The 22776-nt window shown below is 39.2% G+C and overlaps 1 protein-coding gene across 1 annotated transcript in view; it reads right to left on the reverse strand.

Annotated features, from left to right (window-relative positions):
• Positions 1–22776, reverse strand: part of KIF13B (kinesin family member 13B) — a 204537-nt gene that overhangs the window by 36990 nt on the left and 144771 nt on the right. The window contains 6 exon segments of the mRNA XM_030312696.1: positions 1139–1250; positions 12421–12474; positions 13780–13857; positions 14644–14796; positions 18580–18672; positions 21733–21909. Of these exon segments, the coding sequence (XP_030168556.1) occupies positions 1139–1250; positions 12421–12474; positions 13780–13857; positions 14644–14796; positions 18580–18672; positions 21733–21909 (667 nt within the window).

Here is a 22776-nt window from a genome sequence, read left to right on the forward strand (position 1 = left end):
CAAAAATAAAAAGGAGGGGTGCCTAGATGGCTCAGTTGGTTAAACATCTGGCTCTTGATTTCAGCTCAGGTCATGATCTCACAGCTTGTGAGATTGAGCCCCACATCCTGCTCTGTGCTGACAACATGGAACCTGCCTGGGATTCTCTCACTCTCTCTCTCCCTCAAAATAAATAAATAAACATTAAAAAAAATTTTAAATAAATAAATAAAAAGAAGGAATATCACAATAGATCCTATAAACATTAAAAGGGCAATAAAGGAACACCATAACATTTGCTGAAATAAGAGTAATAATTTAGATGAAACAGAAAATTACCTGAAAAACATAACTTATGAAAACTGACTCACAAAGAAATACAAAAAGTTAAATAGCACTTTATTAAAGAAAATGAAGTCATAATTTAAAAGTTTCCCAAAGAGAAAATTCCAGGCCCAGATAGTGTCACTGGTGAATCCTGTCAAACATTTAAGGAAGAAGTAATACCAAGCTTATATAAAATCTTTCAGAAAAAAAGATGGTAAGGAAATATTTCCCAAGTCATTTTATGAGGCCAACATATTCATATCAAAACCTAACTAAGGCATTATTATGAGAAAAGAGAAGTATTCATCATAGAACATAAACACAAAAATCCTTTACAGAAAGTTAGCAAGTAGAATAAAGAAGATATAAATGATAACACATGAAGTGGTACTTAGCACAGTAATGCAGGATAAATTCAACATTCAAAAATCAATGTAACAACATGTTATAAACCAAAAAAGGGAAAAAATCAGATGAGCATTCACTAGTAGGATAGTAGTTACAGGGTAGGAAATTCTGTTTTAAAATTTGTCTGTTTGTTCATGTATGTTGTATGTATGTATGTATTTTGAGAGAGACAGAGAATGGGAGCAAAGGAGGGGCAGAGAGAGAGAAGGTGAGAGAGAATCCCAAGCAGGCTCCATGCTGTCAGCACAGAGCCTGATGCAGGGCTGGATCTCACGTACTGTGAGATCATGACCTGAACCAAAACCAAGAGTTGGACGCTTAACCAACTGAGCCACCCAGGTGCCCCACGAAATCCTGTTTTAAACTACTTCTGAAAGATGCTCAACTTCCATGACAGTGGTTGACAAATGAAAATGTAACCTACCTGGGTCGGGAGAATGGTTATTATGGTGACGGTCTGGGAGAGATGGGGCAACAGGAGCTATCCCTCTGGAAACTGCAGTTTGGGATACATCCTGTTGACTTTCCCACCGGCCCTGTTAAAAACAAAAACAGCAATTTTTATTCAAATCAAATAGTTGACAGAAAAACCTGAAGATATTTAAGAAAAACCTGTTATCATTTCTAAAGCTTTATTCCCTTTAAAGACATGACCGATTTGATTGTTTATGTACCTTTCCTCTTGTACTTTCATCTTTATAGTGCAAATTTCCCAAATACTAACAATACCTCAAATTTGGACCTCCTCTCCAGTTCACAATTCAGTCTCCTCAGCTCTGTCCTAACCTTCTGTCTGTAAATCATTCTGCTTCCCAGGAAATACAGATACATGAAGACATTCCTTTTGAAAACCTCCCTTACGTTCTGCCTCAGAGAGGCTGTTTCTTTCTGCTCATCTGCCTCAAGATCCTTTCACTTCAGATTCTCAGCTGAGACTGAGGAAAAACTCTAATGGTGTAGGCTGTGTCTTCTCCCTTCTCCAGGGTGTATCTTCCCATCCATTCACACACCATTCATGAAAGTATAAATTCTAGAACAGTATATTACCAAGGCTCTTATTTTCAACACGCATTAAAGTTCCAGTTGAGCACAAATCAAGTAATCACCAGTTCCCAATAATGGAAGTCTCTGGATTAACAAATTTTATTGTACGCTAACTTATTTTGTAAATCCCCATTAAAAAGATTTCATTGCATAATACAAGAACACCACCAGTTGGGTGATGGATTAATGGTGATATCATCAAAGCACTTTTAACTTCAGTCCCATCTCGTAAAGAAATAAACCCCAACCAAATGCTAGAAGTACAACACCCAGTAATGGGGATGAGATGCAAATCTTATAAAAGCTTTAAGTTCCCTTTTGATCCTTTGATAATCACTCTGACTTCTTTTGTATCCAAGTTAAATAAGAGTATTTTACATTAGTTTAAGCTGGTATCCCACAGATGAGTGATGCTAACGACTTTTGAGTTCTCCTTAGTAATCGCCTGCAGAGTGAGTTCTTCACTGCTCCCAAAGATGGATGGAGGTGGAAAGACCTCTAAGGTTTCAGATACGTATTGGAAACCTATCCACTTTCAGCAGCAACCTAAGTACTGATCATAAAATCAATAAGCCCTAAGTGATCTGGATCCTGTTTACCTCTGAGAATGCCACTTTTCCCTAGGAACTCTCTCAGCCCTTGATAGTTTTAAAAAAAATGGTATGATGTTTTAGCATTAGGAAGCCAGGAAACAAAACAGACATGAAAAGATGATTAGGGAAACCATGAACGCTGAAATACTTCACTGTAGGAGCATTTGTGTTACTATGAATCACACACTCATTTACATACTTTAATGTTTCGTTAATGTCTTTTGCATTTAAATTTAATTGTCTGTCTGGGAAGCTGCAGCTTTGTGTATTCTGGGACATCACAATCAGGTAGCTGAACACTAAGGTCAATATTCTTTGGAGCTTCTCAGAGGAAGAAAAGCCTCATTCTTTGTTTACAGTGTTAAGCTCATGCAAGGTTGTTTTGAAGACAACTTACTTAATTTGAGAATAAATGTATTTTTGTGTTTCAGATTTCTCTTTCTTGTTTGGCAGCTGACATAGTGGCACTCTGTCCCTTAGGAAAACTAAGTAGCTGATTTGGAGTCAGCACCTCAGCCATTTGGTGTATAATGGTCCAATGACAAATAATGTTGGTGTCCTCTCTTCCCCCAAGGCACACTCGGGGCTCCGCTAGCTTCCCGGGTAATATTTCCCAGCTGGCACCCCCACACATAATGTTACTAACAAATCGGAATGGAAGCAATAACTTTTACTGCATCATATATATATTCAAATATCTCAAGTGAGAACATTTGAAAGGACGCACACAGTATATACATACTGCCTTAGCCATACCACTAGCCCTGTCGGATAATGAAAAATGGAAATACATTTCGCTTCATCCATCTACCTTAACCGTCATCTTAACCTTGAGGAATTCCACATGCTAACTATTCCCAGGTCTCACCAATCAAAGGCAGGGACACAGAGATCTGGGGTAGAACAGACGCTGCTTTAGAGGGAACAACAAATTTGGATGATAAACTGGGTACAACACTCCTCCCTCCTCTTTCTGACACCCACAGATCTCTGGGGAAACATTCTACTGAAATCATTCACTTATTCTTTTCCTCCTATAATGCATGTCCATTCTCTTGCCAGAAATGAAACCTGTGGTTCAGTGTGTAACTACACACACTGCCCCCCAGGGACAAGGCAATTACTGTCTTCCCAATAAATTTTACATCCCTGGCTGTTCCACAGTTATTCTCCCTTTACTAAAATGTTGGGGGAGGGGGGGAGGTAGCATCCCAGTTACAGATACTTCAGAGGGAGATGAACTCAGGACAGTGAATAAATAGGACTTGGCCAAACACTAGATCATTCTGATCTCTTAGGAGCTCAGCTCTCAAAATGAAGAAAGTATGTATGTATGTATGTATACATATATATACATACATACCTGGAATCTAAAAAGATAAATCTGGGGTGCCTGGGTGGCTCGGTCGGTTAAGCATCCGACTTAGGCTCAGGTCATGATCTCACGGTCTGTGAGTTCGAGCCCCGCGTCGGGCTCTGTGCTGACCGCTCAGAGCCTGGAGCCCGTTTCAGATTCTGTGTCTCCCTCTCTCTCTGCCCCTCCCCTGTTCATGCTCTGTCTCTCTCTGTCTCAAAAATAAATAAACGTTAAAATTAAAAAAAAAAAAAAAGATAAATCTGTGATTTGTTTCTAACATTCTACATGTCTATCAAACTTCAGAAATCAGCCAAGATGAGGATATACAAGGGAGAAAACTCCAGCTTTGTTTAAGATCTTTAAACTAGCTTCATACTTATTAGGGATTATTTGTGCTAACAGGCTGAATTCAAAGAAATAAAACCCTATTTGAGACAGCAGTTATGTGTGGCTACCATCATGCTTAAAGACAAAATCAAACAGGGAAAACACAGAGGCTCTCAGCTGATTTGAGAACATACTTAGGTCCTCCTGGTGCACCTAAAATTTCCGTTACTGCTCTTTCCAGACACAAATTCTTTAGGTTTTTCAGAAAGAGGTCTGTTTTTAATCAGGAAAGAGATAAAGAGGTAAAGAATGAGAAGTGCCAGTGACATTACAGGTCCAAAGGTGGCTTCCAATGCAACCAAAGAAGAAATGACTCATATTTGGCATCAGCCTTTACCTGTGCCACACTAAATCACTGCAGTTTTCAGGAAGGTGAGGCAGCCAAAACACACAAAAATCAGTTTTGTTAACTGAATATTCATTTAGGCATTTGGCTACTGCATCGAAAACTCCAATCGGAGGACAATAAACACAATATCTTACTAACTTAAAAAATATAAAAATTATAAAAAGTACAATTCCATCTAAAATGGCTTTAGAAATATCAATATTTTTAAGTTGACAGTGTTCCTTGCATCACAAAAGGTCTCAGTGCACAGCCAATTTTAGATGGAAAAACAAACAATCTGCTGAAATTAATTCTGCAAGCGAAGTCCATCTTGGTAGACTGGTCATAAAAAGCTTGCTAAGTTTTCATTATATCTATTAAAAAACTGGCTTACAATAATGACAGTAACAGTAAATAGTAGTAAATAGCAACATCACTGCAATTTTATATCTATCTATCTATCTATCTATCTATCTATCTATAGATAGATTTTTCTATTTCTCAGTGCTCATCAAGATAAGTGTACTCTTTTTTTAAATTTTTTTTTTTCAACGTTTATTTATTTTTGGGACAGAGAGAGACAGAGCATGAACGGGGGAGGGGCAGAGAGAGAGGGAGACACAGAATCGGAAACAGGCTCCAGGCTCTGAGCCATCAGCCCAGAGCCTGACGCGGGGCTCGAACTCACGGACCGCGAGATCGAGACCTGGCTGAAGTTGGACGCTTAACCGACTGCGCCACCCAGGCGCCCCAAGATAAGTGTACTCTTAATCCCCTTTATCTATTTTACCCATCCTCACACCCACCTTCCTTCTGGCAACAGCCAGTTTGTTCTCTGTATTTAAGGGTCTGGTTTTTAAGGGTCTTTTTTTTTTGCTATTGTTCGTTTACTGGAGGGGAGATGGGTGGGAGATGGGCTGAATGGGTGATGGGTATTAAACAGGGCACTTCTGATGAGCACTGGGTGTTTTATTTAAGTGATGAATTACTAAATTCTACACCTGAAATTAGTATTACACTGTATGTTAACTAACTGGAATTTAAATAAAAACTTGAGAAAAAAAAAATGAATGATTGCTTTTAGGCCCTAAGGTGAACTTAAAAGTTGGGAGTGGTTCATCAAATTCCATTTATCTTTTTAAGATTAATTAGTCCATCAATTCAATCTTGGTGGAGCTCAGTACAGCAATTCCAATTCTAACACGGAGTGAGCATCGATAATAAGGGCATGTAAAATATGGCGAATTGCAAGTATCATAGGCCAAACTAGAGACTGTTTTAAAAGTAGCTCACCATCTCCTCTCACCTACCCAAGAGCCCTAATCCTACGAACTCTCTGCCCTTGCCTCCCTCCCACACCGTTTAGTGTCACTTTGTCTGAAATGACTAATCTTTGCCATATCAACTGAAAATTAGGAGGAAAAGGGAGATGTGAACCTCTTCTGTGGCCTCTCCCCGCTTCTGAACATCATTTCATCTAACCTGAATGCTCCCATATTACACAGGGGAAGACAGCATATCAAAGTCTGTGGTCTATAATTCTGATTTCATAATCAAGATCAGAGGGCTAGACACAGAAATGAATGGGACACAGAACCCAGAAATAGGCCAATACAAGTTTGCAAGGTAAATGTAACTAATATTCAAGTATTTCAAAACTCATTTTCTAGCATCTTAAGCAAGCATCATCAACTTCAGATTAAAATTATGTTTCTGACTCAACTCTCTTGTGCATTAAATACTTTCATTGCAAAGAAACCAAGATGGTCCTGCTAAGGAAAGTTCTGTGGTGTCAAAGAAATGCCCCAAGCACTTCTGCCATTTTTTTTTTACTCCTCTTTCCCTGTCCCATGCTCGAGAAAAGGACATCTTACAAGTTCTCAAATATTTATTTATATTATTTGCTTAATATGAATTATTCCAACTTCTCACATTCCAGAGCCTTCTAAATTCAGTAAGATGTCTCAATTCCTGGGCTCTTTTCACAGATACTTTCACAGTCTTAGAATAAGAAACATTTGAAAGGAATCCTACATACTGACTACCAAAGTTATTTTTACAATAAAGAGCCAAAAAAATGATTACAGTGTCAAATTTAGTCATCTTATAAAAGCTAGATTTAAAAATTCATTTTTTATAATTTTTAAAAATGTTTATTTATTTTTGAGAATGGGCGAGCATGAGCAGGGAAGGGCACAGAGAAGGAGACACAGAATCTGAAGCAGGCTCCATGTTGTCAGCAAAGAGCCCGACGTGGGGTTCAAACTCAGGAACTGTGAGATCATGACTTGAGCCAAAGTCGGATGCCTAACTGACAGAGCCACCCAGGTACCCCTAAAAATTCATTCTTATTCTCAAGGTAAAAACAAGCATGATACAAGTTTTAGGTAGTAGGATAGTATTTATATCCCACTCATTAGGAAAACCTAATGAATTAATTACCTCTCCCTGGATCTCTGAAAACTGAAGAATGCAGGAAGTTCCCCAAAGAAAAGAAAAAAAAAATGAGTCTGAGATTTTTCAAAACAGTTTCTTTTAGGATTTTGTGTATAAATTGTTATAAATAAAGCAATCGGAGACCTCCTCAAACACTATACACAAGAGAACTCTTCCTACTTAAAAGAGTAGGAAGTAAAATTCTTCATTTCTGTTTTTTAAAGGGTGTTGAATTTTGACAAATGTTTTTCTCTGCTCCTATTGAGATTTTCATACATACATGTTTTATATATGTTATATATGCTTTTTAATTCTAATTAATTTTTTAAATAGCTAATATGTTCACATGATCCAAAAATCAAACAATAGAAAAAGGCATCATGACAAACCTCGTACCTTTACCCCTACCTGCTCTTCCCCACACACTTCCACCCTCTCTCCAGGCAGGTAAATAATGGTATTAGCTTCTTATATATCCTTGTAGGGTTTCATAGGCATATGCAAGCAAATCTATACACAGTCACACACGCTTCTCTCCTGTCCCTTTTGTAATACAAATGGCAGCAAACTATTCTGCACTTAATTTTTTAATTTTAATTTTATTTTAATTTTCGTGAACATACAGTGTAATATTGGTTTCAGGAGGAGAATTCAGTGATTCATCACTTACATACAACACCCAGTGTTCATCACAAGTGCCCTCCTTAATATCCATCACCCATCTAGACATCTCTCACCCACCTCCCTCTATCCGCTCTGTTTGTTTTCTATCATTGTGCACCTCTTATGGTTTGTTTCCTTCTCTCTTCCCTCCCTTCCCATATGTTTATATGTTTTGTTTCTTAAATTCCACATGAGTGAAATCATATTGCATTTGTCTTTCTCTGACTTATTTCACTCAGCATAATACATTCTAGCTCCATACACATTATTGTAAATGGCAAGATTTCATCCTTTTTGATGGCTGAGTAATATTCCATTGTATATACACCACATCTTCTTTATCCATTCATCAGTTGATGGACATTAGGGCTCTCTCCGTGGTCTGGCTATTGTGTGCGGTTTTTTTAAAGTTTTTTCTTTTATTTATTTTGAGAGATAAAATATGTACACGTGTGAGTGCGAGAGAGTTGGGAAGGGTCAGTAAGAGAGGAGAGAGAGAGAATCCCAAGCAAGCTCTGCAATTCACAAACCATGAGATCATGACCTGAGCTGAAGTCAAGAGTCAGATGTTTAACTGACTGAGCCCCCCAGGTCCCTCTCAGTTGGCTACTGTTGATAATGCTGCTATTAAACCTGGGGTGCATGTACCCTCTCAAATCCGTATTTTTGTATCCTTTGGGTAAATACCTAATAGTGCAATTGCTGGATCATAAGGTAGCTTTCTTTTTAGTTTTTTGAGGAACCTCCATACTGTTCCCCAGAGTGGCTGCACCAGTTTGCATTCCCACCAGCAGTCTGCACTTCATTTTTAATCATTAGGTATATCCTGGTTATTTTTCTATATTAGTACCTGGAAGGGCTCCTAATCATTCTTGCAGCTGCATAGTATCCCATTTATTTATGTGTGTGTGTGTGTGTGTGTGTTTCGCACGCGCATGCACATGTGCAGCATGTGCCCAGATAAAGTGTATTTAACCAGACCAAACCAATGGACATTTGCATCCAATCTGCTGCCATTATAAACAAAGTTTCGTGGACACTCTTGTCCATATCTCACTTCACATGTAGGTAAGCACTGCTACTGTGTAAAGGGATTCTGGTATTTTGTATGTCAATTAGTTAAAGCACCACCCAATCTTGAGGAATTCTATTATGGGTAGTGTTAAAAACAGGTTTTGAATACAAGGCCAATGCTGCATTTGAAAATGTTTTCCATTGTTTCCTTTAAAGGCCAGAGGCAGAGCCTCTGTTCCTTGCTGCTATTAGCAGGGAAAGGGTTTTGTTTTTGTTTTTGTTTTCTCGCTAGCAAGAAAATATAACTTTAAGAATATTTATTTTTCCTAAAAATCTTTTAAGAAGCTCTGCTTTAGATGATACAACTACTGAGGAACCCCTCCTCTGAAAATGGGGCAGCTACTCTGTACTCCCTTCTGAAGTGAGCCTAGAATCAAATCCTCTTTGCTTTATATTCTTTTCACTTAGTTTTCTAGCATCACGGATATAAGCCTCTATCAGCTGAATATCCTTACCCATTCAACAGGTCCATCCCATAAAAATCAGTCTTAGAAACAGTTTTCTCCTCCCTTTCTCCTAGTGAAAAGCAAAAGGTCTCTAATTATGATGTATGGACATTTCATTCAACCTAGTGAGAAGTCCCAGGATGCCCACAGCAATGAGATGGTGACTAAAGCCCAGCTACACCTACTAACCTCAGGGCCCAGGGATGCCAAGAGTCCAAAAAGAGGTAAAATAATAGCTTCACAGCTGAACTGGGAGCAAAGTTAGTAATGGCAAGCTGGCACCTTCCGTTTTCCCTGACAATACTTCCAGAGGGTGGGGAATGCTATGGTTGGGGAGAAGCAACTGAAGCCAAATTTTGAGGAAGATTGCCAACTGCTGCCATGGGAAAAAAGAGGCATTTAACTTGTTTGAAGTGTATGACAACTACTCATATACACTGAAATAGAGTGGAGGGATCCAAATCCTTGTTGCTGTGATGGCACCATGACACCAGTAAAACCTGAGAGGGTGAAAATCAGACTTTCCTCATTTTCACTAAGTTACTCAGGGACCCCAAGAGGTCAAGATGACTAAAAAAGGAAGGTCCTCAGTAGAGTAACAAAAATGTGTAATGTTACATTTATTCACTTAATATGATAGGTCCTGCTAACTTCTCCCCAACCCTCCACAGAAATTGCCATGGGAAAGGCTCCAAAAATCTCTTCACTGTCACATCTGAAACAGTCTTTTCAGTCCTCATCTTGCGGTCCCTGAGGAAACTGGAAGGAGTCCTTCTTCAAACTTAAAAAGTCCTTTCTGCCCAGTTTCCAAGCCACTCTCTGTGGGGTCTTCTTTCCTCTTTGGGGACTCCTTCTCCATCAGCCAGGCCAGCTTCTCCTCGGGCACATGCTCGTGAGTATTATCAAGCCCTTGAGCTCAGCCTTTATTTAGATCTAAGTCCTCACTCAGTTGTTCAGCTATGCCCCTCAGCTCCCTAATCTGTCTACACTGCCCAGGCTTCCAGACCCTTCAACTGGCACAGACACCTTATGTCAAAAATTGAACTAAATCATTTTCTGCCCCAAACTTGTCCCTCCTACAGTTCATCTCTCCATTCTGTCACCTTTGTCTCCTCCCTTGCCCAACCTCATTCTTCAGGTCCTCAGAGTTAGACATTCTCTCTTTTATATACCTGAACCGCTCTCCCTCTCCCTCCCACTGCTGAATCTACTCCCCTGATCTCCTCCATCCTCCAATTAAATTTTTTTCACACTTTTACATTGATAACTGTATGTATTTGTACTACATCCATTATTCTAATGTAATTTTATAGGCCACAGCCAGGAACCCAAGTGGGGTTTAGGTGGACTGTTAAAAAATACTTTCCACTTCAACTTTAACCATGTTACTGCCATTACTCCTTCAGCAGCTACCTGCCTCCCCATTACTCCTCGGCACAAAATGTTAGAACTTCTATAATCAGGCCCCTTTCCTCTGGGTTCTACCCCCCAGTACCCCACCCCCCGCCTTCTTTCAGTCACAATGCATGCACTGTCATGAACTTAGCAAGCTTTTTCATCCCTCTATGTTTTTGTTCACACTGCTGCTTTGACTCCTTCCCTGCCTTGGGTGGACTTCATTATTCTTCAGCTTACAGGGATTATCACCTCTCTGCAGCCTCTCCTGATCTGTGAATACTGCCTATAAAAGTGTCCACTCCCTCCTTTGGTCTTCTACTCTATCATACTTCTAGTATAGCATCCATGTTCCCTTACTCCATTTATTTGTGATTTAGATGAAGCACAATAATTTTCTTTCGAGTGATGATATTATTTAAACATAAGGAAATCGGGGTAGATAGAAAATTTTGGCCATTTCTTTCAAGGAATTTATAATATAATTGAGAATTTGGGTTGGAAGTAACGTAAAAAATGCAAAAGTCATGTTTTTTTTTCTTTATATTTTCCTTAAAGTATTTAATTAATTTACATTAAAAAATAATGACATAATCAATTTCCCAAAATCTCAGCTTTGTTCTGGTAATCACAACTTATGCTGTGTTTATCAAGAACAAATCAGGGGTGCCTGGGTGGCTCAACTGATTAAGCTCAATTGATTACGGGGTGTCTGACTTCGGCTCAGGTCATGATCTCACATTTGCGTTGACAGCTCAGAGCCTGGAGGCTGCTTTGGATTCTGTGTCTCCCTCTCTCTGCCTCTCCCCGACTCATGCTCTGTCTCTCTCTCTCTCTCAAAAATAGATAAATGTTAAAAAAAAAAAAAAAAAAGAAAGAAACTTATATGTCGATAAACATATATATATATATATATATATATATATATATATATAGCTCATTTTTCAGATCTAGGTTACTAGAAGTTTGCCTGAAACAATAGTGTGTGTGTATATATATATATATACATATACATATATACATATATGTATATGTATATACACACATTTTTATGTATTATTTCAGGTAAACTCCTAGTAACCTAGATCTTAAGAATGAGTCTAATTATTCATCAAGTTAATTGTTCTTTTTCATGAGGAAAATTTCAAATGCACAAAAACAGAGTGTAGAATAACAAAAGTAGAAAGGATAGTATAATGAATCCCATGCAGCTATAACAATTATCAGTAAATAGTCCATCTTTTTTTAATCTATACCCCTGTCCTCTCCCTCAGATTATTTTCAAACAAATGCCTGGCATCAGGCTATTTTATAAGACACTTTTTATAAGTCACTTTTAACCTCCTCAAGGGTTAAGATACCAATACAGGGCTTGTTGCCCACAGTTGGTTGAATGTCACAATATCTAACCAGGTCCCTCAAAAAACATCAGACACAAAAAATACTGTGATATAGGACATCCAGTTATAACAATTTCAAGTGTGATCCCTTTAAGTAAATGATAAAGAATTATCTATGCTTAAAAGTCTCTTAAATTGGGGAACACTACATTAACAATGAATAAATTCCAGCTAACAAAAGTTCTGTTCCCTTATTTTTCTTTCTTCTAGCAAATTAACTCTCAGATAAAATCTTCTTATTCACAGATGTGTAATCATTCCATCGACATTTTACTATTAAAAATCTGATTCGAAGTTCTTTTATTGACACAAACAGGAAGATTATTTTAAGTAGAAACATGAACCTAAGTAATAATATTGGGGTTTAACCCTTAAAGAGTAGAGTAATAAGGCATAGTAAACCTTAATTTAACTGGCAAATAAAAAGAAATGAACTCTAAACACTTTCAAATAAATTTCACACAGTATAGAAGAGAAGGAGAAATTCTGACACGCAAAACTAGCGTGTGGTATTTGAGCAGGGGAAGCTGAATGGGCAACTAACTGTTCTAAGACTGACAGAAAACAAGTTATAAACACTTACCTTGTTGCTGCCTAGACTGTAGAATGGAATAAGGTCTTGTCGGCTGCCAGACAACTGAAGAAGAAATACAGAGGGTGTTAGTCCTTTATGTGAGAAAGTATATAAATCTACAGTCCTGGAAATACAAGAATTTGAAAACCAAATCAACAGGACGTTAAAGTCTGATAGCAGAGACGTTGTGGAGACCAAAGCTGTAAACCAGGCTAGCGTAAACTTTGGGATGTTATTAGGCACAATTTTTTTTTTCTTTTTAACTGAATGGAACTTTAAGGCAGAAGGCTTGTATAAGATCAGATACCCCATTTACACTGAGGCAACAACTGGCTGGGCCTGAGTAAGGGTACTTCATCTGTGTTTCCCCTTCTATTGAAAGGATACCAGGTTACTGGTTATCTTACCATGTCCTGATCTTACGACTTCCTTCTCTGGGTATTCGTAGCAGATGTATAGACACAAGCTATTTAATTTTAAACCATAGGATTCTAAATGCCAAACCTCTGCAAGTATCTCTGCATTTTGATGTGTCATTTTCTAAAGAAATGAGAAGATTTTAAGTTGAAATAAAATGATATTTCTTACTGTCTGAGAATGTTCCCAATCTTTCAGTCTGAGATCATTAGTGATGTCATTCGGTCACTCGGAGGCCCCATGTGCCCTACCATCTGATACTCTCCCTACCTGTCACTATGATCTCTCAAACACTAAGGTTAAGGGTCAGCTGCTCTTTACAATGTTTGTACTGTGGTTTTCCTTAGTGCAAAATTCAGACAAAGGTAGTATTTTTCATACCCACATCTTTGTCAGAAGTAAGGAAAGGAAAGATAAATCACAGGGCCACAATCATATTTCTTTGTGAAGAATTATTTGTATGCTTAATATGCACATAAATTATATCTATGCTTCAAAAAACAACAATAAACTTAAGACACTGTTATGAAACAAACCTAACTTATTTTACTCATTTATGCTACCCTGGATGGCCTTTCAGCAACTGAGTTTGTAAACCGAGTCCAGACTTCTCCCCAATTTAAAAGTAATGAAGTTAGGCCCAGAAAATTTAAATGACTTACACAAGGCACTTGGCTAGTTTTGCTTTAGTTCAACACACACTCACTGAACACCCAGTCACTGTGCTAGGCACTGCTCATACAAAAATAAAGGAGAGACATTAGAAACATACTTTAATGGATACTTTCCTTACCACACTGGCTAGCACAGTAGCACAGTCGCTACATCAGTTCAGAGAAGGAAATGATACCCGAAATGAGAGTTACAAGGATGGAGAAGAGTTATCTAAGCAAAGAAGAAAAGGGAAGGAGAGCCCAGGTAGAGCACCAAATGGGGAGTCCATGTACTCACTCTGTTCACATTTGGAGAGCTAATACTCCTCCTACTCAGTTTCCCCTTTCCTGTCAACTGTTCCTTCACTGTAACTTCCTGTCAGAAAATATACACAGGAAAAACACGTATCTGAGACAGACCTCCAAAGCAATGGCATGTAAAGCAGTCTTTGAGCTACTATCTCTACACACACGTTCCTCGTTCTTTAAATAATGGCTGTTACTTCACATGGTGGAATGACCCAATTCCAATCACTGTGGAATATTCAAAGTTAATTATATAGCTGTTGGTTACTTAGATCACTCTTTTATCTCTTGATGGCCCCCTTGAAGCTGGCCAGAAGTTAGTTCCAGGAGAAAGATCATGAAAATTAGATCATTCACTTTTATTTTTCATTAGGATCTTTGGTTAGAAATAATAAAAGTCTCGATATTGCTATGTAAAATGAGGTTTAAGGTTCCACTAAGGATTAGGTTTACTGCTGGCATCTCTATTATCCCTTCTAGAGAACCACTCTAAGGCTGTGGCTGACATATCCAGCTAAGCAAAGAAGGGTCCATTCTGCCTCATACCTACGTATTTCTTCCACAACATTCTTGTCCATTACCAAAGAGTTTTTAAAATAATTCTTCAGCCAGAGAGAGTTAAATATTTTCTCCCATTAACTCAAGGCAACTAGACACCATTTAGTGTACTGGGAAAAGTAACTTCCCAGTATAGCTTTTGTATGTTCCAAGACTTAACTGATAAGTTGAATCTAAATTAATATGCCCCACTTAAACAGATGCTTCAAAGGTTTGGATGTAACAATCCTGTGAATTGTAGAGAGGCAAAGAGAATCAGGCTGGGTCAGCACCACTGCTACCAGCTCTGTTGGCTAACCTGGCGAAGACGATCCAAAGTGAGAAGGTTCTCCACAGCCAGCACACTTCTGAGGTATTTTTCAATATAAGCCTCTGAGTCAGCAGAAGCGGTGTTTTCAACATTAGCTGCCATTCTTGCTAATGTTTCTCGTTCCTCTACTCCCTGGGCATCCTGGAGAACAGAAAGTTGTGTATTAAAATTAAGTACTTGGTAGAAGAAAACATAAAAGCTTCTTCATCTATACAAGTACACACACACACAGAGTACTGAACTAAATGGGACATATTCCAAAACTCCACTTTACTGCCAGCTTTCAGAACTCAAAATGCATTTCCCCACAGAAATTACGGTATGAATTGGTGGTTAGGTTAACCTGAAAGGTTAACACAGTGCCACTGAAACACAGCACATTCTCAATAAAATTGTTCTCTGCTATGTTTCTGTTGCAAACAGAAATGTTACTGGTTACAAAGGATTTGGTGGAAATAGCTGGAAATATACCACCACCACAATACTTCAGAAATACATCATGAGAGGCAAGAGAGAGGAACAAGAAGCTGGGGTGACAGCAGGACAGGGGTCGGGTCCAAATAACTCCAGTAGGAGGCAGACACAGGTATGGAGAAGAAGAATGCAAAGGAAGGTTGGCTTTCCACCCGTTCCCTAAGCAGCAGACCACGGACTACACGTCCAAGAAGTAGCAGCTTTTAAAACTGGTCTCGGTCCTCAACTCTGGAGTGAGACAGGCCAAAGGCAGCATTGCACCCACCAAGAAGAAAAGTATCCTGGGAAATTCTCACTTGCTGTGCTCTTGCCAAGAGCCCATCCCTGCTCCTCTGACATGGGCAGCCCGTGCAGATAAACAAGATGTTCACAAGTCAGGGAGGGACGTTGTTAATGTATTTAATCATGTCAAGCAAGCTTGGCTCCTAACAAATTACTCTATTCAGAGAAAATCTGATACTTTATTTACTTGCGAATTTGTCAGAATAATGTCAAAACCCACAAAATATATATCCATATGCCACTGCATCTTTAGATGCCATCAACTTTAAGGAAAAGAAAAACATTATTTTATATACCACTAAGGAGAAAAGAAAAAATTCTGCCAATTAATTTTAAGATATCAATTATTAAACACATTCTAACGTCAAAAATATTTTTTAAAATTTAAATAAGCTTTAAGAACAGATAAAATGTGGAAGAATCTGGAAGATGGCTTAACTTCACAAAACTTCTGTCTCCTACCACTATAGGATTCATTTGAGCCTTTTAATAACTCTGAAAAGAAGCAATCATCCTCATTTCATGGATGAGGAAAGATGAAGGCCACGTAATTGGCAAGAGAGTCAAGATTAGAACTTAGGTCCCCTGATACTCCTGACAAAGTAGTCCTTTTACCTCTCAACACACAATACTTCTTGGTGTCTGAAGGTAACAGGCATTATCCTGATTTTATAAGAAAAGGGAAACTTGAGTTTTATAGAAACAGATACACTCATGTTACCCATGTCCCTATCAAGATACAAAACATTTCCATTACTTCAGAAAGTTCACTTACGGCCTACCCTTCCCCCCAAGGCAAGGTAATTTCTTTCACCACAGATTAGTTTCACCGGTTTTAGAATTTCACATAAATGGAATCATCCTTTCTTGTGTCTGGCTTCTTACATTCAGCATAACGATTCTGGATTCATTGAAGAAGTTCATTTCTTTGTGTAGCTAAGTGATAGTCCACACTATGGATATACCACAATTTGCTTATCCATTCATCCGCTAATGGATGTTTGGATTGTTTCCAGTTTTGGGTTCCTCTGGATTCAGCTGCTATGAGCATTCCTATACACATCTCTATGACACACATGGTCACTTCTCTTGAGTAAGCACCTAGAGGTGGAATTACTGGGTCCTGGGGTAGACAGTTGAAACCATTTCCTATTCTCTGGCCTACCATCAGTTCTTTTGCCACCAAGCTCTCATAGCTGCTGTAACAGGGAACACAGAGAACTTTTCAAGGATTTTTCATGATGAAACCTAGCTCCTTGAGGAATCTTTTTGTTTCTAAATAAAAAATAAACTAAGTGTAGTCCTTTTCCTGTTAAGTTTTAAGTCTCGCTGTTCCTTTTTCTTTATCATCAGGATTTGATAATGTGAAAATAACACTTGCCAACTTAGATGTTTAGATAATTATTAACAAGCAGCCCAACCACATGAGGTCATATGCTTCTCTCTCAATGGATCCCCCTGCATTTCTTCCCTTTGAAAACTGTATCACTCAGGGAATAAAAGCACCTTTAAAGAGGATAAGGAACCTACAGTTGGGAGGGGATGAGACAGGAGGGGAAGGAAAATGAGAGAAATGGAAAAATGGAAGAGAGTTCACTACAGCAGTCATTGTTTCTCAACTGCATTCAAACCATGTATAGAGTTAAAGTATGAAACAACCAGAAAGACATAAAACATTCAGACACAGAGAATAAACACTGCATCTCTTGCTGAGCATATAAGTATACAAAGAGTAATCGACTACAGACCCAAGATTTTGCAGCTAGTCTAACTCTGAAAACAGACTTATTTTTTTTTTTTTTTCCAACGTTTATTTATTTTTGGGACAGAGAGAGACAGAGCATGAACGGGGGAGGGGCAGAGAGAGAGGGAGACACAGAATCGGAAGCAGGCTCCAGGCTCTGAGCCATCAGCCCAGAGCCTGACGCGGGGCTCGAACCCACAGACCGCGAGATCGTGACCTGGCCGAAGTCAGACGCTTAACCGACTGCGCCACCCAGGTGCCCCAAAACAGACTTATTTTTAAAATGTGCAGCAGGCTCCAAATTAAACAGTTAAACAGCTAATACTTACTATGTAAGTCTAACACTTTGGAGATCCAGTACAAGACTTCCTGCGGTATAAGAAATCTAAAGCAGAGCCTAAGCACTATATAATCTTTTCACCCTTCCAAAAACTCACTGCTTAGAATACATTTTGTCACTCAACAGAATCAACAACTTCCAGCACTCGAAAATGAAGCATAGGGTGCTGATGTGGACCGTGTGGTTAGTAGGGTGTGTCCACTCCCAGCGCACTCTCCCATTCTTCACTCCCTAGGAAAGTATAATCTGCACCTCCTCACTCCTCGATTCTGGATGGTGAGCGTGACAGACGGGACCGCTCTGATTTCCCTTTTGCAGAGTCCTTTTCTAAGAACCGTCATGTCTTCCTACCCCTGTAAGGAAGGCCTCCATTGCCAGCTGTGTCGAAGACCAGGTGAATAAATCTGGGATTAAATATTAGGAAGCAAATGAAAACTACATCGTCCAGCAAGCTTCTGTCCGGGGGTATTTGAAACTCCATTTGTTTGATTCCTATGGCTCTCTCAGTTCAGAAAGGGAAATAAGGAGAGGAAAATAATAATAGGATCTATAATAATGGCAATTACAATTTACTGCTGTGTGTGTGTGTACAACGTCCTTAAAAAACAACCCTGTACAGAGGTATCACTAACCCAATTTGATAAATGAAAAAATTGAGGCTCAAAGTAACTCACTAAGTGCACCTCACTGAGAGGTGATGAAAGTAAGATTTCTGTGTGATTCCAAAATGAATCTCCAAAGCTTGAATCTCTATTTTGAGCTATGTTGCTTCCCTTTGAGGGTTACAATATTGTTACCTTATGTCTACTAGAAATGAAAAGGAGTGCTGTCTTCTAGGAGTATTGATTTGCTTTTCAAAAGAAAGTTCTTCTCCAACAAAATACTAAAACCAGAACCTTTGAAGCCACAAGTACATTTTACTATGAATCACATTAAGATTAGAAAATTCCTCTACAAACCTACAGCATTTGCCTAAACACACATTTTCATGGACTATGTATTTCTTGGGTAGGTGACTTTTCAGGGACGTAGCTCTTTTTACATGTTTATTTTTAGTAAACTCAAATTTTGTACAATCCTTCACCTCTGGAATATTGGAGACAATCTCAAAAGTCACTCCACAGCCAGGAATAGAACTTCGATGTGACATCTTTTTTAGGAGACTCTGAGCAAAACCCTAGAGAAAAACAAAACAGAAAGATATGGTTTCCTACCTCAAAAACTGAGTGTTCATTAACAAAGCATAAGGGATACTGCATTCATTCTAACAAAAAGAAACAGAGTATATTTCCAACATAAGCAAGCTGAAATCCAAATCACTAATTAGAGACTCCTCAACTTCATTTTAGTGCACAAAACCAATTTATTAGATTCTTGCCACGTGACAGGTGCTAGACCCATTATATGAAGAGTATAAACCCAAAACTCTGGAAACAGACACTGGGCATCTGGTTCAGCTCTGCTTAAAGGCTACAGAAAAAAAAGACTGTTGACTTCAACACAATAAAGTGACCTTCTGAGATGTAAGCAAGGACTGGTACTCTTATACTTTTTTTTTTTTTCCAGTACAATGGACATCTTGCAGCATGAATATTGACAAGTTCAGGCATTAAATTCTTGACCAAAGCAGGATCGTTATGAAGAATGATTTAAGAGTGCATGGTCATTGTTTATGCTGACTGTGCTCTTTGCACAGTTAAGAATTGAACTGTTGAATTAATGCATAGATGACTCATTTGAAGATGCTGCTAAGACTGAACATCCTGTAGAGGTTGAAGAGAGCAGGGATGAGGGCAGAATACAATTGGTGAATCAAGATAAGAAGAAGAGAGAATATTAAACTGATGCCCAACTTTTTCCCTCATTCAAAAGGGAAGCAGGAAATATGTGAGAACCTCCGAAAAAAAATAGAAAAATCCAGCTGTTTGGTCCTAGAAGTACATATTTTCACAAACCTCCTTAATAATAATTTCTCTCCTCTTCAGTGATCTATAGTTAACTTTTTAAAAGACTGTAACTTTTATGGGGCACCTGGGTAGCTCAGTTAAGCCTCTCTTGATTTCGGCTCAGGTCATGATCTCCCAGTCTGTGGGTTCGATCCCTAAAGCAGGCTCTGTGCTGACACCATGGAGCCTGCTTCGGATTCTCTCTCTCCCTCTCTCTCTCTCTGCCTCTCCCCTGTTTGCTCTCTCTCTCTCTGTCTCTCACAAAATAAATAAATAAGCATGAAGAAAAAAATAAGAATAAAAATTAAAAAATAAAAATTAAAAAATAAAATAAAAACTGTAGTTTTAGAATGCAAACAGACCACTGATTTCAGCCCTTCATTCTACCCACTTCAGCCTTGCAATGCTGAGCCACTGCCAATTACACTGGTCAGAGCTCAGCTGTAGGTTTGTTTTCTTTTTAACAGGTGGGGAGGGAAGGTGTGGGTGCTGTTGTTACCTACTTTTTGCTTTCCTTCTGTATGGAACTACTGAAGCTGATTTGCACACATTAGCGTCATAAGGAAGTCCCTGTTCTTGTATAAAGAAGCAAATTTTGGGAATGAAGTATCTGAAATCAGGAGGGAAACTGGCATGCCCTAAAACACTATTACATCATTCAGCATCAATTTGATAATGTCAAGTCATTTCAACCAGGGAAAAAATGTGGCAACTTCTTGTCGCTATAATAAAAAATAAAAAATAAAAACAAACTAGAGAAACACACACACACACACACACACACACACACACACACACACACACCCCAGAAGGAGTTCAGTGATGCCATGATGCACCCTTTCTGTTAAGGATTCTGTGGGGCTGGTGGTTGTCCCAGGGCAGTCTCAGTGCCTGGCAACCAGAATCTCTAGCTCAGGCATGGCAAATCGCTCTTCAAAACGCTCAAGAGCAACACGTCTTTTTCAATCCCTTAAAGACTTCCGAGAAAAGAGAGATGGAGAAGAGTGAACGGGAGCCACACCATATACGTCTAGCTAACCCGATGACCTGGATTTTATTGATGCTGGATTGCCAAGCTAAAGAGCTGCAATTTTAACAGCATTACCGCCAGTCTTCATTTCAAAGATTGATATCAGTGTGACATTTAGAACTAAAGATTAATTTTTAGGGGTGGAGATTACATCTAGGACTCTGTCAACCATGACTGTGCTCTTTTAAATGAAAAGATTTCTTTTCATATGTCCTGGTTTTAGTCAGTGTACTGAGAAGGCCTCAAAAAAAAAAAAAAAAAATGAGCACAGTTAAAAGAATCTCCAGAATGAGCCTCCCAAGTCCTATATTTGCAAAGCCAATGAAAGAAACAGTTTATACCCTTACCTAGAAGTTTTCTACTAACCCCAGTCACATGGCACAAGGTCCTTCCTGATCCAGCTGCAACTGCGTGGCCGGCCACGGACCTGCCCCCCCCCCCCCCCCCAGCACACCTGTCAACACTCTGCTTCTCATGGTCTGAGCCCTCCATGCCCTGTCCCTCCTCACTACCCCTGCACATGTGTTATCTCCTCTCCACAGAAGAGTCAATTCCTCCTCTGCCTGCCAAACTCCCCTGTCTGTAAAGGAGTGGCTCGCATGCTACCCCCCTCTCTGACACCTGCTCTGACTCCCTTGGTGTGAATTCTCCATCCCTTGGCCTGCAGCCTTCCAGCACTCAGGGAGCACCGGCATTACAGCACTAACCCAACAGAGACAGATCACCTGTTCATATATGTCTACATACACCAACGGACACTAGCTATTCCAAGATGCAGACTACTTCTAACTTATCCTGTTACCCAAAGCTTGACAGAGTACACTCTCTAAATATGTGAATCAGTGAATTAGCAGAGATGACTGAAAGGGAAGAAAGAGATGCAAAGCGGAGGGTAAGATGTCCAAACAACAGCAAACCTACAGAGAACCTTCACATCTTGCGTGACCCAAACGAAAAGTCAAAAAACAATACAGTGAACTTCACCTTGACTGGGCTCTGTGGCAGCGAAAAGAATGGCATTAATTTGTGACTATGTAATAAGGAAGACTGATTGTAACAACTTAATGTTGTCTTGGAGAAGTCGGGATGGAATGTGCCAGAACGAAGCAGGCACAGTTACAAGACAGTAACAGGCACGCTGAAGAGAAAATGCTTCATAGAGTCTGCTTAGATGAGAGGCCAGAACAATCATTCCCTGGCCCTGCCCTCAACGTCAGACCTGTGATTAAAGTCATTTCTTCAACGAGGATTAATGACTCACCTGCCGGCCATGAACATTGACACAAATTCGTTTCCGTAACACTAACTGCATGTCAGCTGGATGGCTGAGCTGGACTGTCACCCGCACAATCAGATACACTCGCTCATCCGCAGGGGTGCCTTTACTGAGCTGAGGACAGCTGTGCACTGCAGAGTCCCAAGAGGCTTCTGCTCTCACCTGCAGAGACAGAAAGAACATACTTTTCCCTCTCCTCCTGGAAAAACAAAACAAAACAAACAACAAAAAAAAAACAACCTCACGAGGAAACATCTTGACTTGGCTACAGTCCTACAGGCTGGTCATGAGTGCAGATGTACTAGAACCTCCCTGAAAAGCTATGGGATAGGAAGATATGGTCTCCATCACCCTAGTCTGGGAAGAACAGAGCATGATGTTCCTGGCTGGCTGGCTTTTAAAATGTTTTTATTTTGAAAAATGCTCAAACATAAAGTGCAAATTCAGGACAATGAACTCCTGAATATCTTCCATCTAGAATCATCAGCTGCTCAGGACAATGAACTCCTGTGTATCTTCCATCTACAATCATCAGCTGTTAATATTTTGCCACTTTTCCTTTCTCTTCCTCGCAACACATATACACGCAGTATTATTTTTTTGCTGCACTACTTTAGAGGAAGTTACAAACTTGTAACTCTACATGCCTACATACATTAACAAGTATCTTCTAACAGCAGGTACATCCTCTGACTTAACCATAGGATAACTATATTCAGGAAATTTAACATCAATAAAATACTATTATATAATACATAGTCTACATTCAAATCTTTCAGCTGTTCCAATCCAGGATCACTAACTGCATTTAGAGGTCATGTCCCTTTAGTCCATGTCAATCTGGAATGGTTCCCCACCCTTTCTTTGTTGCTCATGACACTGACTTATTAAAGAATGTACAGAATGTACAGAATTGTACAGAATGTATCACAGTTGGGTTTGTTGTCTTTTTCCCTGCTATTAAAGTTTTGCATCTTAGGAATACCACTAAGTGATAATGTGCCCTAAGCATCACATCAGCTTTCCTTG

This window comes from Lynx canadensis, chromosome B1 (assembly GCF_007474595.2).
Source record: "Lynx canadensis isolate LIC74 chromosome B1, mLynCan4.pri.v2, whole genome shotgun sequence".
Lineage (NCBI taxonomy): Eukaryota > Metazoa > Chordata > Mammalia > Carnivora > Felidae > Lynx > Lynx canadensis.